The 17,252-nt window shown below is 47.0% G+C and overlaps 1 protein-coding gene across 2 annotated transcripts in view; it reads right to left on the bottom strand.

Moving 5' to 3' along the window:
• Positions 1–15,582, bottom strand: part of Gask1b (golgi associated kinase 1B) — a 42,295-nt gene extending 26,713 nt beyond the window's left edge. The window contains exons 1-3 of one of the 2 annotated variants that reach the window (XM_003476826.5): positions 15,379–15,582; positions 13,129–14,322; positions 1,020–1,234 (exon numbers count right to left, since the gene is read on the bottom strand). In XM_003476826.5, coding sequence (XP_003476874.2) covers positions 1,020–1,234; positions 13,129–13,975 — 1,062 coding nt within the window. In that variant the 5' untranslated portion in view covers positions 13,976–14,322; positions 15,379–15,582. Of the gene's footprint in view, positions 1–1,019; positions 1,235–13,128; positions 14,323–14,867; positions 15,103–15,378 lie in introns of those variants that run through there. The other variant, XM_063260872.1, reaches the window with a different exon arrangement.
• Positions 15,583–17,252: the final 1,670 nt, after the last annotated feature.

Here is a 17,252-nt window from a genome sequence, read left to right as displayed (position 1 = left end):
TGCCTCATTTTCTCTCACGTAAAGTGAAGAGAAGGTCCCTACCCCCCTGAGAATGAGTTAGTGCACCTGCGGAACATGAGACCAGCTCCCACAGGGGCAGAACTGGCGATTCCATCCAGGGACCACCACACCCCCACCTGGACTGGTCACCCCACACCACTAACATCAGAAATCACCCTCTTTCATCTAGGCTTGGTTCTCAGCCTATGGCTCTGCACAGACTAGTTTTCTCCCTACATTTCTGTCTCTCTCTACTTTCATCCTTCTAGTCACACACACACAAATGAACTACCCCAAGGAGAGACTTTTAAGATATCATAAAATGAACCTAAATTTCTAGATGATATTAATGCAAGCAAGTTTTTCTAAAGTGAGGGAAGTGAAAGACCATAAAACGAATGAAGAGGTAGAGAGTCGCGAGATCTTTATAGGATGGAGGGAAGAGGTGTAGGAAAGAGGTGTAAGAAAAGCAAAAATGTCAACAGTCACCTAACTACATAGTTCATCAACATGTATTATTCTCCTTAATGAAAATTTGGCAAAGAAAAAAACACTGGAACAAAACAATGGAAATATGGCTATAAATTATATGGCCAAGTGACCCCTAAAACCCAGTGGAAGGTGTTGAAAAGAAGACAAACTTTTATAGTCAATAGGTCCCAAGGAATCCCAGCTCCAGCTTCTAGAATTTGTGAGAACTTAGAGAAGATACTTAACCCCAACAACCCTGAGTTTATTTACCTCCCAAATGGGGCAAGACAATTTCTCATAGCTCAAAAATTGCTAAACTATTTGCAAGATGGTTAGTAAATCACTCCTTCCAAGACTAATAAAAACACTGAGTAACATTCATGATTACTTCCTTAAAAAAGCTAAGAATGTCCACACAACATTTGCCACATCCAGTATTACAGAACTTGAACTCTGACTTCATAAAAACTCCAGTGGTGAAATGCCCTTGTGGTCAGACTCACCTGATTCGGTCTCACATAACTACTTACTTGGTTTGAGGACCGTACCTGTAGCAAGAAATCGAAGAGCGCCAGCTTGGACCACTCGTAGTGATGGATCTCTGGGCAGTCACACTCAGGCCTGGGCACCCGGCCATGTAGCCAGCACTTCTGACTCAGGGAGCGCTGATACGCTCCCCAGGTGAGCTGAACTGAAGAATGGGTGTCATTACTGGCAGGAGCTAGAGATGAGTCCCAGAGGATGAGAGGACAGGGCCGGCCACCTGTGGAATCAGAAGGACCTCTTCTCAGTGTGCTGTACACTGCCCGATGGGGTCTGGGTGGGTCACACACTCTTTCTAGCCTAACTCTCCTGTCCGGTGGCACAAATGGATCACGCCCTATTTCAGGGCCCCTCTGTCTTGTGAAGCTTTAGTAATTTTATACCTCAGGGATGCGCCTATTATAAATCTAACAAAGTGGAAAGTTATTGTTAAACAATGAAAGCATTTTTAAACAAGATACTTCATAGATGCGGCAGGAACCAGCTACTCACCACCCATAACAACGTCCTCTGAGTAATGTGGTTTTATTGCACATCTAAAAGCAGCCACCACAGAAAAGGAAAGAACGCAGACATTTTTAATTGTCTATTTAATGTCTGAGTGGAGCTACTTTATTTATAATAACAACTGTCTGACTTTCTGAGGCCATGCTATGTCAGGAAGCAAGAGAATTTTTAGGAGTCACAAATCTCAAAGTAAAATTGCTTGGCTTAATGGGTCACTATAAACTCCAAAGAAAGAAAAAAAAAAAAGAAGAGTACTTTTTTCTTTTTTATAGAAAGCATGCATGCCTAGCTGTGCCCTTGGTAATGGATCGGTTACCACACCCAAAATCAGTAAGTGTGTTTAGCTGAGTGTCCTTTCCTCACTTGCACGTGTAAAGATGCTTCTCCCACAACAGTGACAACGTCTACTTCCACCAAATAAAGTTACAGGAAGACAAAGGTGGGGAGCTTCACTTGTAAGTCAAAAATTAGTGTGACACTCTAGGGAAAGAGAAAAGGTACACTTAACCCAGCCTCCACAGCCCTAAGCAGCAGAAGCCTCTGAAATTATGGCTGGGATGTCCGGACATGTCTCCAAAATTTTTAAAATCCCTTTTGAATAGCCTCAAATGTTCACAACCTTTAACTTCCTTCAGTTTCCTATGAACTTTTTTTTCTACATTAGTTGTCTGCTTTCTTGTGAAGCTGAGATCTATAGAAAACAGTCATCTCTATAAACATTTGTGAAGGTAGTATTACCCTCACTTCCATAATTTTAACAGCATTCACTTAATTATTTTAATCACTGTGTTTTGGTTTTGTTCAAAAGAAAAACTGCTCTCTCTTTCACCTTGGAAGTTAGGCCAGGGCATGTAGAAAAGTTTGCATTATGTAAAATACGCCATTGATAGGCAGAATCCAGAAAGAGAGAAGTAGAAACATGAGCCATCATTGGAGGATTTTATTTGTAATATTACCTCTTTTGCATTTCTTTTTACTTTACTAAGTGATTTTGGGGCATCTTGGACTTATTTATTTCCTTGGATATACGATCACACTGAATACTTATACCTGAAATACTCCGCCAGTTACATAAAGAGAGAGAACAAATTTCAGGTAAAATCAGACCATCAGGCGGTAGAAGACAGGTTTAGGCAAGTGTAAGCAAACAGGAACAGAAACACACCACAGCTTTCAAAGACCTGTGTAGCTCTGACAGTTGAAGATAACCACCAAGAAGCTCCAATTGTCAGAGTCTTTGCGCTGAAGTGATACACAGAGAGCACCTTGCATTCCCAGGGAGAGGAGGCTGAACGCTGATACTGAACATCAGCTACACAGATCAATACTCCGGACAGACAAGACAGTGCAGCTGCCACAGCAATTCACACAAAGCGCTCTGAGCACAAAGAACTGATCTACCTGAATAATCGAGGCTTTCTGGCCTATCTCCCCCTTCCTTTAGAAACATTTGTGTTTTCCTGGAAGAGTAAATCCCTTCCTTTTAGCCAGTGCTGACTAAAACATGTAGCCAAGAAAAGTAACCTCATCCATAACCCATAATTGCTCTTGTTGTTTATATTTTTTCCTCCACTATTTTCCTGTAACTTTTACTCTCATTGGAATATATAAATGGATTTTAGGAATTAAATGAGTGTAGCTTATAGTTAAGAGCTCAGACTCTGGAACCCAAGATCTTTTGAAAGCTAGTCATGTAACTTCTCAGCCACGTATTGCCAGACCAGTTCTACAACCTGTCTAAATCTTGCTTTCTTCTTGCATAAAACCAAGTCCACAGTGCATCTTCACCAACTAGTCTAGGATTAAACTGGATAATGCAGTTTAATGGAAAATTTTCCCTTCAAATTTTTATCATTTCTTTCTTGTGAAAACATTCAGAATCCTTTCTTCTGTTTTTTTAAAATATTGTGCATAACTGTTGGCAATTGTCACCTATTGTGTAATGGCATACGTGACAGTTTAATGTGATTTAAGCATTACACAACATAGATGTGAACTAAAACATCAAGGGTACTCCATTAATATGTCAAATTTCCACATTTGATATATTAGTTAATTAAAGACAGGGAAAACTAAAAACATAACTCTCAGCTTGGTATTTAGTACAAATGCATGCCCTGGAAATGTCTTCTAATGACTACATATTACTATATTATACTGTTTCATAATTTGTCTTTAACTGACTTTTACCGTTTACTAAGCAACCACTCCATGTCAAGCACTATTCTAGAATCTGAAGTTAAATACATACATAAATATATGTCCAATATGTTTGCTTTCATGGTGCTTACATTTCTACCAGGCAAAACAAACAAAATGAAGCAATGAAAATAAAACTATTTGAGATCATCTTGAATTTCTTTACAGATGAGCATTACCACTTCATTAAGTTCTGTATCATAAATAGTTATCTGGTAATTAAATATTTTAAGTAGCAGTGATTTTTAAGTAGCTGTGATTTTGACACAGTCATCCAGTAAATCTTGTAAAGGGCAGTGAAAAATGTTATAGACTTCAAGGCCCACATCGTCTCCACCTGCAGCTTCTCACCTCCATCCCTGCTCAGCTTCATGCCAATTTGGCACAAAAGCATAGACCAATGTGAGGCACTGATCAAGGCTATTCCAACAAAACTCTATCATGAACACTGAAGCTGGTATTTCATATGATTTTCAAATATCATGGCGCTATTGTTTTTTCAACCATTTAAAATTGTAAAATCCATTTTTATTTACACAATAAAATTGGGATTGAGCCATCTTGACTAGTTGATGTGCCTCTGAGTTTACTGCATTTCACTGACCATTCCTCTACCTTAGATCACCATTTCTCCTTTTGTATATCCAGTGCTAGGGCTCCACCCCAGAGCTACATCCCCAGCCTCAAGGAACTCTTGGCCATCACATTCTCTGTATTAGCAATTGAAGAGTTATTCTCAAACTGTCCAAGATGGTGTTCAGCTGAGAGGAATATGTGGTTTTTGCTTAATGTCCTGTGGTTTTCCCAGAGCCATCCACATGCAAAGCATTTTAAAGGCTAAGCACCACAGAAAGACATTCTCTCCAGCCCCGTGAGAAGCTGCTCCACCTGGGCTCAGGGACTCCCAGAGAACCTACAGCAAGGGAGCCAGGGACAATGCACAGCCCAGGGACAGCGCCTGGGTCCTGCTCATCCTTGCCAACCCTTCTGATGCACCTCAGAGCCTGTGGGTCGGCTCGGAGTCAGCAGAGCTGCCCAGCTCAGAGCAGCCAGTGCTGCCACCAGGAGATTTCCCCTTCTTTTACGCACAGCCTTTAAAAGAATTAAATGAACTTTGATGGATCGGAAGTGATGACACAAAAATCGCCTCTGCAAACAGCAACTTGGTTAAAGCAACTTCCCCTGAAGCATGGGGCAGGGCGAGGCTCCTCCATCGCTTTGCATTGGGGTTTGTCAAGATGATGCAGCTCTGTGCTCTCAAGAGAAATCTCCACAGGGAGGAGATGAAATTCTAACTGTCAAGGTGGTGGGAAAGCAGGTTTTAAAGGATATGTGGGTGTTCATGTGAATTAAAGGTTACACGGCTGTCTAGAAAAATGAGGCTTGCCTGTAAAACTTCTTTTCTTCTTGTCTCTGAATATCTCCCCTGAATTCTGATGGTTCTCCCCAGTTGTTTTTCACTCAAAAGCAAAAAGAAGGTATTCAGCTGAAAAGACGAACATGCAAATTAACCAGGAACGGATGCTTTACACAATCCCACCTGTCTAGGTTCACTTTGAACCCTGGCTGACTGGTTTTGCTGAACCGCAGGTAAATGCTAAGCATGTTTGCTGGAGTTTTGAATGTTTGCATTCATCCCTGAATAAGAGCAAGGGGAACTGTCCTGGGCTCAGAAATCACAAGATCTTTCTATCACATGGGCTGAGTTCCAAGAATCTTTGTGAACGAGACAGAAAGAAGGTGACAGTCCAGCTCACAGGGGTTCCTCAAAAACAACTCCACCAAACCCCTGATAGAAAACAGAAGCAGTCAAAGCCACAGAGCCTCTCTAAGTTAGGAAGGGGATTGTGTAGGGCCCCATTAACACTCCTGACACTAGGATGATTGAAATCTTAGCAGATCCTTACAGATGTAGACATGACCCAGTGAAACTGCAGCAGGTGCCTATGGGGTAGTCGTCACCTGTGCACCAGCAGCTCTATTCATCTGCAGCACTTAGGACAGCAGGATGTGGGCAGTTAGGACACACTGGACTGAAGTGAAAGGCAGACTCTCTCCCTTGGCTTGAAGTTGGTGAGTGTGAACAAGTTATCCTGCACGAGGGAGCTCAGAACAAGAATGCGAGACTTGTGGCAGCCTTCAGGGAGAAGTGAGTTTGAAGGATGAGAGAAAAGTTTACATTTGCTCAAGAGTTGGGGTGTTGTTAATTCATTTATTCAGTAAACAAGTAGCCCCAGGTACCCTTTACTATCTGAACCTACTTGGTTCCTGAGGTTGGGGCAGAAAGAATTCAGGGCAAGGTACACTGAAAGCAGACGGAATATCAGATCCTGGTCACAGCCAGACCGCGAGCCTAGAGCTTGGTAAGGGCAGACCGGCAGTCACCTAGGTCTGTTTCCCTGAAATGAACATCTTGAAGTAAACAAGTGAAGAGCCAAAGTAAAGACAGAGTTCCTGGCATAAAAATAAGAGACTGAGACACAGTGGATCCTGGGGGTGATCAGATCCCGGCGTTCACAGGGTGAACCTTCATGAAAGGGAGCTGAGAGCCAGGCGAGGAGGACAAAGAAGTTAGAAGCTCTGCTGCTTCTCCTGCAGCAGGAGCTGCATCAGTCTTTGGCCCCTCTGACCGACTGTGGAGCTCACGAAGACAAGGACAGCACTCCTTTCAGATTACCTGGCAAGCCTATGAGAGAGCCCTGAACACCAGAACACTGCACTGTCAAACATGAAAGATAACAGTCGTTATGAAAGACGGGATGACTCTGTGAATGGAGCAGGGGTGGAAAGGCAAGAGTCTGTGAATTCTCCATGGACAGATTCCTGGATGTAAGGGCTGGACTGAGAAATAGATTTCCATGCAAATTAAAACCACAACAAGTTATTCAACCACTACTACCTGAAGAGATGAAAGCTACGTGTTGCTACAGGTAGGGCAAAGGAGAAGCCCTTGGGCTATGGATGGCTCTCAAATGAAGACACTGTGATGTCTGCTGAAGACCCCAGGACTTTCTTCAAATCAGAATTTTAGGTGCCATTTACTTTGTTGAAACATCAATCTACATTTTAAAAAAATTAAGATTTAAAGAAACAAAGCACAAAGCATTAAATCAATCTAGGACCCGAATCAGACAAAAGGTAAAACTGACACTGTTACTCTGTGTTAGGCTCTGCTGTGAATGTGTCCGTTTCTGCTCAGCTCTGGAGACGAATTTAAGGCAAATGCAGCCACCACTATCATCATCTCACCACTATCACCATCTAAGGAAACAGGAAAAGTGGGCTCCAGAGAGATCAGGCAGCTACCCCAGATCACACCGTCGTAAGTACAGAGTTCAAATTCAGCACCAGAGACTCCACACTGCCTGTCCTCCCCCTTATTCTGCTGGTCTGAGTGAGAGCCTGCATGGTTCTATCCAGTCCTAGGTCAGAGTCTCACACACAGAAGTAAATGTAGCTCCGTGGCACAGCACCTGCTTAGTATGTGCAAGGCCCTGGGTTCAATTCCCAGGACGAAACAAACAAACAAACAAAAAGTAAATGTTGATGCACTGAGTTGATTACAATTTCCTTAGGCCAAAATTATGACACCTGCCCCTTTACGGAGGCAGGAAGGGCCACCCAGTCCCTCTTGCATCTATGTGGCCACAGACCAATCCAGGTCCAAGGTACGGCCAGCCATGGAGAGAGTTCTCAGGAGAATGAAGCCAATCCTGAAATCAGTGAGAATAAGATGCTCTCCAGAGCTTTGCCTGCAATGCAAGCACTGTGAAAAGCAGAGGCAGGAGGACCTCAAGTTTGCGCCCAGCCTGAGCAACTTAGCAAGACCCTATCTCAAAATAAAATAGGATGGGGATGTATCTCAGTGTGCAGTCCTTGGGTTCAACCCCCAAGGCCACTGAACTCACACAGGAACCACTGGAGAGGCTCTTAAAAGGCAGCAAGTTCTGGACTCCCCTGTTCCCTGGCACAGATCCCGGGCTGGAGGAGTGGCTGGCACCCAGCCCCTGCTCAGTGCATTTTTGTTGAAGGAGCAGAGATAAATGGAATCCTAGAAAAGCGCATGGTGCCAGAGGAGTCGAGCTCACCCGTTCTGAGCACTGTGATTGCTGTGGTGACTGCTTGTCTCTTCTGTAGCAGGCATGTGGGAGCCAAAGGACAAATTCCAGAGGCAGAGCAATGGCCAGCTCCTCTGTGTCTGAAGGTTTGTCCTTCCAACAGCACAAGGACCATGAGCCCAGGCTGCATGGGGCAGAGCTCAGAGACTCCCATCCACTGCTGGAGTCCGTGCTAGCATTCAGCAGACTGTGCAATTCAACAGCCCAGAAAGAGCTGGCTGGGGGCTTCTCTGCTCAGCGGCACAATACACATTCAATTCCCAGTTAGAAAGATAAAACAAGGTCAGACACCCCAAAATGCAGGCTTTGCAAAAGCTGACCCATCTGTCAGGGATTCTGAGGAGGTGCCCACATGGCGGGTACTCTCCATAAGCCCCAGCCCAAGGACTCTGTCCCTGCCTGGGAGCCAGGACCAGTGTGAAATAAAGGCTGCTGGGCCCCTGCCCCTCATCCAGAGTTCAAAGACCGCAAGAGACTGGCAGCACCCATCTTGGTGCTCTGTAAGAAAAAGAGGCACAGAGGAGTGGGGTCTACAATGAATTTAAATGGAAGCTGCAGGGAGCCAGTAATTTGTCACTAAAGCAGCCTGCCACATAGGAATCCCTGGAGCCGGGCTACCTTAATTCACTGTGACAGCTTTGTGGCTATAAAGCGGCCCCCTAAAAATAAAGCATACATAATGCATCCTGCATGCTGGGCATAAGAAATGGTAGGATGCTAAATGCTATTGAAATGGGGTCCCCAGAGAGTCCTCCACTTCCCAGTACACAAAGGAGGGGCTTTGGCAATGCTGCTAAATCAAAACCCACAGGAGGCTCCCGGTCTCTCTCCTCATGGGCTGTTTTTACACTGGCTCAGTGTGCTCTGTCTTTATCCTAGGTAAGTACTGTAAAGCAGGTTGCTCTAATAGGTTAAGCACATCGACACCACCCAGTGTCTGGAGGCTTTAGTAATGAATTGAGAGCTTCAGGGGCCTAGGCAGAAAAGAAACTGGTATGCTCAGTTGAGTGTACCTATGGCTGCTTGTGATAAAGAAGAAGAGCAGTCTGGTCTGAGAGTGGGGCCCCTGCCTGCCATCCCAGCACTCTGGGAGGCTGAGGCAGGATGAGCATATGTTCAACCCAACCTGTGCAATGTGGCAAGACTGTCAAAAATTAAAAAATATAAAGTCTGGGGAAGTAGCTTAGTGGAAAGGCCCTGGGTTCAATCTCCTGTGTTGGGTGGGGGGATGGGGAGAAAAGGGGAAGACGGAAGGGAAGAGGAAAGGAACGGAAGAGGAAAGGAACGATGGATGGAAGGAAAGAAGGAAGGAAGAGAGGAAGGAGGGAGGGGGCAATCTTAAGCACTGGAGTTTTGCATTAAAAGAAGAAAACTTTTGAGAGTGTCCAGGGTGATGTATGATAAATCCATTCTCCCCTTGGGTAAAGATATAATCAAGGCACCACTCTTAGAACAGTATGGCATGAGGAGCACAGTAACATTCAGTAACTCTGCTATAGGTAAAGCTGCGGTCTCCTGGTAGACCAGGTGGCCATGGCCTGGGTCTGTTCAGGCTTGTGTTAGCCATCTGTGCCACTTTACAGAGCCAGCTGTACCTCAGGCTGTGACCACTGAAGAAGGAAATGTAGTAATGGCCTCTGTGAGGGTTTGTTGAGAGAAGCAGACTGATAAAAAAAGGAAAGCCTTGGGAATCAGGAAAAGAGCCAGAAGAAAAGGGACAGATTAAATTCTTGATGGGGAACAAGATTATTGCATAATGTTGAGCAACTAAGCTGAAAAACTGTCCATGGCATGGGACTCTCAGAAAGATCAACTGAGATGACCCAAAAAGCTACATTCAACTTGCAGTAAGCACTGGCTGCCTTCTTGGTAGTAGGCATAAATTTATTATCATAAACCTTAATTAAACTTCAAAGAACAGAAACAATATTTAGGGAAGATTAGTTACAGGATTTACTCATCGCCCTGATAGGAAAAGGTGTACTCCTGTACCAAGCCAGAGCATCAGAGAAATATATACCCCAGCTAAAGTCCACTGAGCCTCCTTCAGAAAACCCACTTTCCACCTACACCACAATGTGGTAAGACCAGACCAGACTGAGAGTATTACAGTATTTGCATGATAAGAAGCCTGCCAAGGACATTTTCCATGATGAACTCTTTGTTTGGGGTTTTTTGTTTGTTGGTTGGTTTTGAGGTAGGGTCTCTCTACGTAGTTCAGGCTGACCTTGAACTCACTATGGAGCCCGGGCTGACCTTTAATTTGTGGCAATCTCTCTGCCTCAGCCTGGACAGTGCCAGGATGGACACATTACCATGCCTGGCCACAAGAAGTTTTTTGTGAGATCCTCCAGCAGAAATCCTAGACTGGATTTAAGATTTTAAAAAAATCTGGTGAGATTGGACCAAAGTAGATTTATGCTTTAGCATCAGTGGAACAATGTGCTCTTGTATTCATTCAAAATATTTACTGAGCACCTATTATGTACCAGAGTTTCCACTAAGATCCAAAACAAAGCAATAAAATATATAGGGATTAGCTGGGCATTGCAGCACACATGTACAGCCCCAGTACCCTGGGAGGATGAGGCAGGAAGATCACAAATTTGAGCCCAGCCTGTGCAACTTAGTGACTTAGGAAACCATCTCAAAATAAAAAAAATAAGAAGATCTAGGTGTAGCGGTGTATGAAGGCCCCAGGTTCAGTCCCCTGTATCAAAAAAAAAAAAAAAAAAAAACCAGGAATTATCTCCGCATCAATATACCTGGAGAAAAGTGGAGAAAAGACGATAATTAAGCAAGAACTTATAATCAAACATGCATTGCATTCAGTGCTAACACAGGATGGGCACAAAGAGGCCCTGGGTGATCACAAGATCTATCACTTCCTTGCGCAGGCGACAGGCTCAAGATAGCTAAAAGCTTCAAGAAAACAGAAACAACAGGAGGTCCTTAGAGGGCAAATTCACAGATCTACAGAAATCAGGAAGAAAGATGTGGGTGGGAAGAAAAGCAGAAGCAGACACTGAGACCTTAAGACTGTCTGTTCTACCCGCCAGAATTAATCTTCTATGTACTTTGTGTTGCTCTCCTGGCCGACACATGTAGGATTCTATTGCACAGTGTGTTCACAGATATATGCAAACTATTGCATAGGCTTTGAAGGAAACTGTCCTGAGTTTATGTCTTTAACTCACTAAGTGTGAGATGTCGTTAGAGAGAACAAAGGAAGGCCTGGCACTGACTAAGATAAAATCTCAGGAACTGTAACTCATCAGACTGAGCCACATCGCCATGACCTGATCGACTTCTCCCCATCTATACTTAGCTATGAATGGAAAGAGAACATTCAGGCCACACTGGATTAATAAACCTGCTCCGAATTGAGTCATTATTCTCAAAGATGCCAAAAAGGCACAGTGGAGCCATAAATGCATCTCAGGTGAATCCTGGCAATAAAAAGCTTAATTAGGCAACCAGGAGATCAGAGTTTTAGAAACAGACTTTTCACTTAAAAAAATAATCTTTGAGGCTTGAAGGGTTTGTGAACAGTGGCCCACGTGCGATGACAAAGCTGGTACAGAAGGTTTACCTTGTGCCACGGATTAAGTACTACCGAGGTGCAAGCTAACAAAGACCTCATGCGATAGGCAGCAGTGTCATTTCACAGCTGGGGAAACTGAGGCAGAAGGAGAGAGAAGCAGCATTTCAGGTCAGATGGTAAGTTCAGGCACAGGCAGAGGAGGAGAACAGCTCACTTTATTCTCCCAGCTTCCATTCCCAAGCAGCCTAAGGAAGCTCAAAGCATGCAGCTCAGGCCCCTGCCTCAGTTTATACCCAAGTTCACCTGCTCGTCTCTGGACCCTTCAACGAGAACACAAGTGGCAAAAGAGTCTCACAAAGGGGAAACAGAACCGGCTTGCTCCCCTCAGCCTCCCGTGTGCCTCTCATCCCAGTGATCCCAAACTGCATGGGGTTACCTGTGAGCTCTAACCTAAGAGACAAGTTGCCAACTCACTCAAGACCCAAGGGAATAAGTTTGCTGGGCCTCTGTTCAAAACCCTAAAGAGCCATAGACTTGGTGTGGGGTGTGGTCTGGTTACTTTGCCTGAATAAGTCTCAATTTTTTAACTGGAAATAGTAGTGATCTGCCTCAAGAGGATCATCATGAGACTTAGGTCCATGCCTCTGTGCGCCAGAAGAATCCACCCGAATGGTGTGCCTTGAACAGTAAGTGTCAGTGAGACTTAGCTTTTACCAACATGGGATTGATTAAATGCCGTTACTGCAATCCTGATGGAGGACAAACTGCGAACCACACTGGGAATCTAGAGCACTTAGCCATGAACCAGTACTCAACTCATGGTTAATAAAGACTACCCATTCTGAAACTAAGTTATAATCCCAAAGCAAGTGGAAACGGGATGGGATTCTTGTCCACTCCCAGTGGGTTTAACCAATGCCATCCCTGGCTTCCCAAAAAGCTTGCTGAAAAGCTAAATTCCATGGCTACTGAGAGTACCGCCTCTGAGTTCTAAAACTCGGTGAGCTCCTGCATAAACCCTAGAGCCATCTTAGATCCCAGTTGTAATTTCTGGAATCGTTCTACATTCAAAGCTGACTGATGAGGCACCGTAGATTCAAGCTCTCACTTGTCTCCACAGGGAGAATATCCTTTATGTGCCAGGGTGTGACCCCCAGTGCACAGCCTGGATGTATCCCGAAATCTCCCAGGGGTATCTGTCTCCCAGAGGACAGAAGCTTGGACGTCGGGGCCTATGCACCACTGTCGTGAAGCTTGAAAAACTCACATGACTGGCTGGGATACACCCTGGACACCCCAGCAACCTTGGTCTCATTTTCATTCTTTTTACATGAATAAAGGGGTTAAATCCCCTGGGAAGCGCAATCCATGGAGAGGTTGGATCTCTTTTGTTCTGAAGCTGCACCTTCTAAAAAGATTCCATCTGAGAAAGATAAGGCGCTTTCTCCTTTGAAAACTTCCAGACAACCAACTTCCGATTCAGCAGGACCCCAGGATGACACACCCGCCTGTCAGCACGTTATTCGAAGTCACCCTGGCGCCCTCTCCTCCTGCCTCATGCCAGTGGCTTTAATTAGCTGTACAGAGCCACTGCAAGGCCAGGAGGGCGCACGCAAGGACAGGCAGGCCACTCCAAATGTGAGGCGTGTGTGAAGAAAAACCATTTAGATACAGAATGAAGGAGAAGGGAGAAGGGGCCCAGATCTTCCCCAACAGTTGCAAAATCACCCAGCGCGGGGAGGTTACCTGGGGAGAACTCCGATTTCCTGCTGGCAGAGGGCAGTGTCCTGTTGAGGCCCAGGATCCGGTCCAGGTGGAAGGCGAATACCTCGCTCATGTCCAGGGGCCGCTTGAGCAGCGCGCAGGGTCTGGGGCCGCAGCGGGGCGGGGCGCCGGCCTCGAGGTCGCCCAGAAGCAGCAGGCGCGCCCCGCCGTCGCCCGCGGAGGCCGAGGCGGAGGACACCGCGCCGTCGGCCAGCAGGCGCAGGCTGCGGAGGTCAGCGCTGCTCAGCCACGCGGGGGCGCGCTCGCTGTACAGCCTGATGCCGCTCTCCCGGGCCGGGGGCGGCCGGAGCAGGCCGGGACGCGGCTCACGCACCTCGGCGCCGCGCACCCCAGCCTCGGTCTGTGAGGACGTCCCCGCGGGGACCCCGAATCCAAGGCCCCCCGAGGTCGCGTGCTTCTTCCTGCGCTTGGGTCTCACCGTGCCGCGGATGTGCGCCGGCTTGCTGCGCCTGGCGCGCAGGGTGATGTACACCACGTTGGGCTGCAGGGCGCTACCGTTGCCCGGGGACTCCGGAGCGGCCAGGGTGCCGTCCAGGGGGATCTCGGGGAAGGAGGCCTGCGCGGGGTCGCGGCCGCGAAGTGGGCCCTTGGCAACAGCCTGTCCCGGCGGGAGCGACGCGCGCCCCACCTGGCTGACCAGGAAGCCCAGGTAGAGGGCGCAGGCCGTGCCCAACAGCAGGTTCCTGCGGGTCCGGGGCCGCCGGCCGCTGCAGAGCGCGCGCAACCGCGGGGCGCACAGGGCACACAGCCGCCGGCTCCGGGGGGCGCCGGCCTGGCCGCCCGGGTCATCGCGCCGCCGCGGCCACATGGCGCGCAGAGCTATAGGCGCACACCCGGCCCCCGGGGTACCAGCGCATGGCGCCCGGTCCGGTTCGGGTCGGTCGGGCGCGCGGCTCAGGGTCGGGCTCAGGAGTCTGCGGCAGGCAGAGGCTCGGGCAGCTGTGCAGAGGGAGCTGGCCTGGGAAAACCTTCATCCATCGCCAGCCGCCTCCGCAAGCAGGAGCTGCAGCCGGAGCAGGAGCCGGGGCAGGAGCAGAAGCAAGCGCCGCAACTCTGGGAATGAATGGAGGGCGAACTGAGTCCTGGTCAATCGCAAGCCAGCTTCTCTCCAAGAGGACAGACAGACACACCGGTTTTCTTCCGGGAATCCCTCCTCTAGAGAAGACAGAGAGAGGATAATCAGACATCCGAGTTTTAAACAATGAAAGCAATCCAAAGGGGTAGATTTGATAACCAGTTTACAGTAATGGAACACCTCCTTCCCCAAAGAACTACAAGAATAGATTTTTAACTCGATTCGGAAGCACAGCACTAATATCTGGCAGAATTGGCTGCTTTTGCTTAATAGGGGATTTTTTTTTAATGTGTAGCTATGCCATATTATTTTTTTTTTTAAGTTCTACATTGACTAAAGGGGCAAAAGCACCACATATTAAGATTCAAATTCAGAAACGTAATCTTTTAAGCTGACATTACAGATTTACCTTCAGAGTGTTTCATTATTTTACATTAAATGTTAAGATGCTATAAAGCCGTAAAGGACTCTAGAACTTGAAAGCAGCTACATTTATCCAATCACAGACACACTCAGAAAACACACAAACAAGATCTCTTTCCCACAAGTCAGCTCAAAAAGAAAAGAATCTCTAGTGCAGTGTTTCCATGTTATTAAAAGGAAGAGGAAACTCTAGCAGCCTTACTTAACTGTCAGCCGGTGCTCAGGACTCGGCGCTGGCGCGAGGAGGAATGCAATTAATTCCTGCCTCTAACGCAAAGAACTTGGGAGCCCCGAGGCGCCTGGCAGAAGTATTTCATGGTCAAGGGTGTTCCACATTGCTAGCATTTCAGTTGGGCCTAACAAGCACCCTTGAAAAACTACCGATGGCAAAAGCAAGATGAGTGCTTGGGTGGCCACCCCTGCCGCACCGTTTTCAGACATGTAAAATAGTTTAAAAGTATGCTTGAAAATAAACTTTAATCTTAAATTCTGCAAATGCCTTACAGAATCAGCTTTCGTGCAAAGATCTTTTCCTGATTTTTAACCCCCGGGAGCCCTCTAGTGTCCGGTTTGCAGACAGACACAGGATTATCCCTTAGTTTGAGACACACCCCCAGAGGATTAGAGGCCGGGAGCTCTGAGGAGCCCAGGGCCCCTCTGTCCCGTCCATGACACCGGGAAGGAGGCACCTGGCTTCAGAGACCCGCACTCACCTCGCTGACTTGGCTTTTGCTGGATGTCACTCGGCTGGCACCAATGCTGGGGAAAAAGGCCCAGAGGTTCAGCATATACTAGGAAAGTGCTGTAAGGAGCAAAGGTGAAAAATAGCCCCTGAGATAAGCCTGTGCAGAGATAGCAAAGGACATTTATAGTGCAAGCTGCACAGCAAGCGGGGAGCAGAAAGTGTCCCATCCGCTCTGATTGGAGGGATTTTAAAGACAGGTCAGCGATTGGCCTCGGCTGTCCACGTGTCCCGCACAGGGGCAGGAGCTGGGGTGACCTCAGGGTCCCCTGCAGGCAGACTCTTTATTTGTTTCTGCAGCAAATAGAAACAGAAGCCACAAAGGGGACAAGGCCTTGTCCCCTGTCCGGTAGGAAAGGAGGAGGTCACGCCGCGAGTGGGAGGGAAGTCAGGGTATGGTGTAGAATCCTAAAAATACTGCAGTTTATGGGAGAAAAAACTCGAATATATATAGAAGGAGGCCAAGGGGTGAAGTGCCAACAATTATAACAGAGATGTTATTTTAGCGCTCTTAACCCCAGGCCTTTCTTGCTATTTAAAAGTTCAGGCCCAGAGTGGAAAGAGTAAAAACACAATTCCAGCCAGCGGGGACCTGTTGCTTAGGGCTGAACAGCGTGAGAATGCAGGCGTCCAAGGATTCTTCTTGCCCTCCTGACCTGTGGCGACTCACACTGCTGTAAGCACAGGATTATTTTCTAGACAGCAAATACGCTTTTTAATAATTCTTAGTATTTTTGCATATTCCAAAGGAAAACTGGCCCGAGTCTTTAAAAACTGAATGGCTAGGAGTGAATAGCGCATTTACCAGCAGCATGTTCAGCACCAACAGGGCACAAAATAAATCAAGACCTAAAAATTTAATATCTTTGAAAGAGGCCAAACGATAATACGCAGAAGCTCCCTTCAGTCATTTTTAAAACGGCCCTTTAGTAAAGAAAAAAATACCTCGGCACTAGATAAAGATTGAGCTGGTAAATTTGTCTCACCCACCCCCAACTCAAACACACCTGTATCAGAAAAAGTCCTCTACAGCTGTGTCCTCTCTGGGCCCCCTGGAGAGGGTACACCCAGCTGGGGTGCTGAGCGCACAAGTTGGCTTGAAGCTGTCTCTCCTCTCCACTTGCTGGGTGTGGCCCCTGCCCAGGCCCGGTTTGGTTTCTAAGAGAGAAACGGTGACAGCAGCCACCTTTGTCTTGTGCGTCTGTCCCCAAAGCCTAGCACAGAAGGTCCTCCTTGCCATCACTGAGAGGCGGCCAGACTGTAGGAAGCGGACCTAATGGGAGGCAGTGTCATGGCAAGGGCACCCTTGGGGTTTGCTCTGTGGCCCGCTTCCTCTCCCCACCCTCGCCTCCCCAGTCTGTCTGCTCCCGCCTCTTTTTCCTTCTCTATGTCTCCTGTCTTTCTCTCTCTTTCTTCCTCCTCTCTTCCTCTTTCCTCTCCCTCTATCTCTCTCTCCCTGTCTCTCTCTGTCTCCCTTTCCACAGCCTCACCTTTCTGTCTTATCCTCATCCCTTCATGGTCACCGTGAACTCGGCAGCTCCACCCTTGCACACTTGCCCTAACCACCTCAGGAAGTCCTGCCTCACCACAGTCCTGGAGCAACAGGACCAAGTGATCGGGAACCTGAAACTCCTGAAACTGTGAACCAGTCTTTCCTCTTTCCAGCTGGCATTCTTTTGTCTGTCCATAGCAACCCAAAACTGACTGACACACTGTACCCTCAGCTTCTTAGGAGTAAGTGGTGAAGAGGGAGTGATCGTTTGAAAGTTCACAGGGTTTTTGCTTTTGTCTCTGTCTTGGTCACTTTTTGGTTGTTAGGGTGCAATTCCTGACACCCACATTTTA

The sequence above is a fragment of the Cavia porcellus genome, unplaced genomic scaffold, assembly GCF_034190915.1.
Source record: "Cavia porcellus strain 051 isolate PalLab524CR breed Dunkin Hartley unplaced genomic scaffold, mCavPor4.1 scaffold_14, whole genome shotgun sequence".
In the NCBI taxonomy this organism is placed as follows: domain Eukaryota; kingdom Metazoa; phylum Chordata; class Mammalia; order Rodentia; family Caviidae; genus Cavia; species Cavia porcellus.
This window is presented reverse-complemented; position numbering and strand designations above follow the sequence as displayed.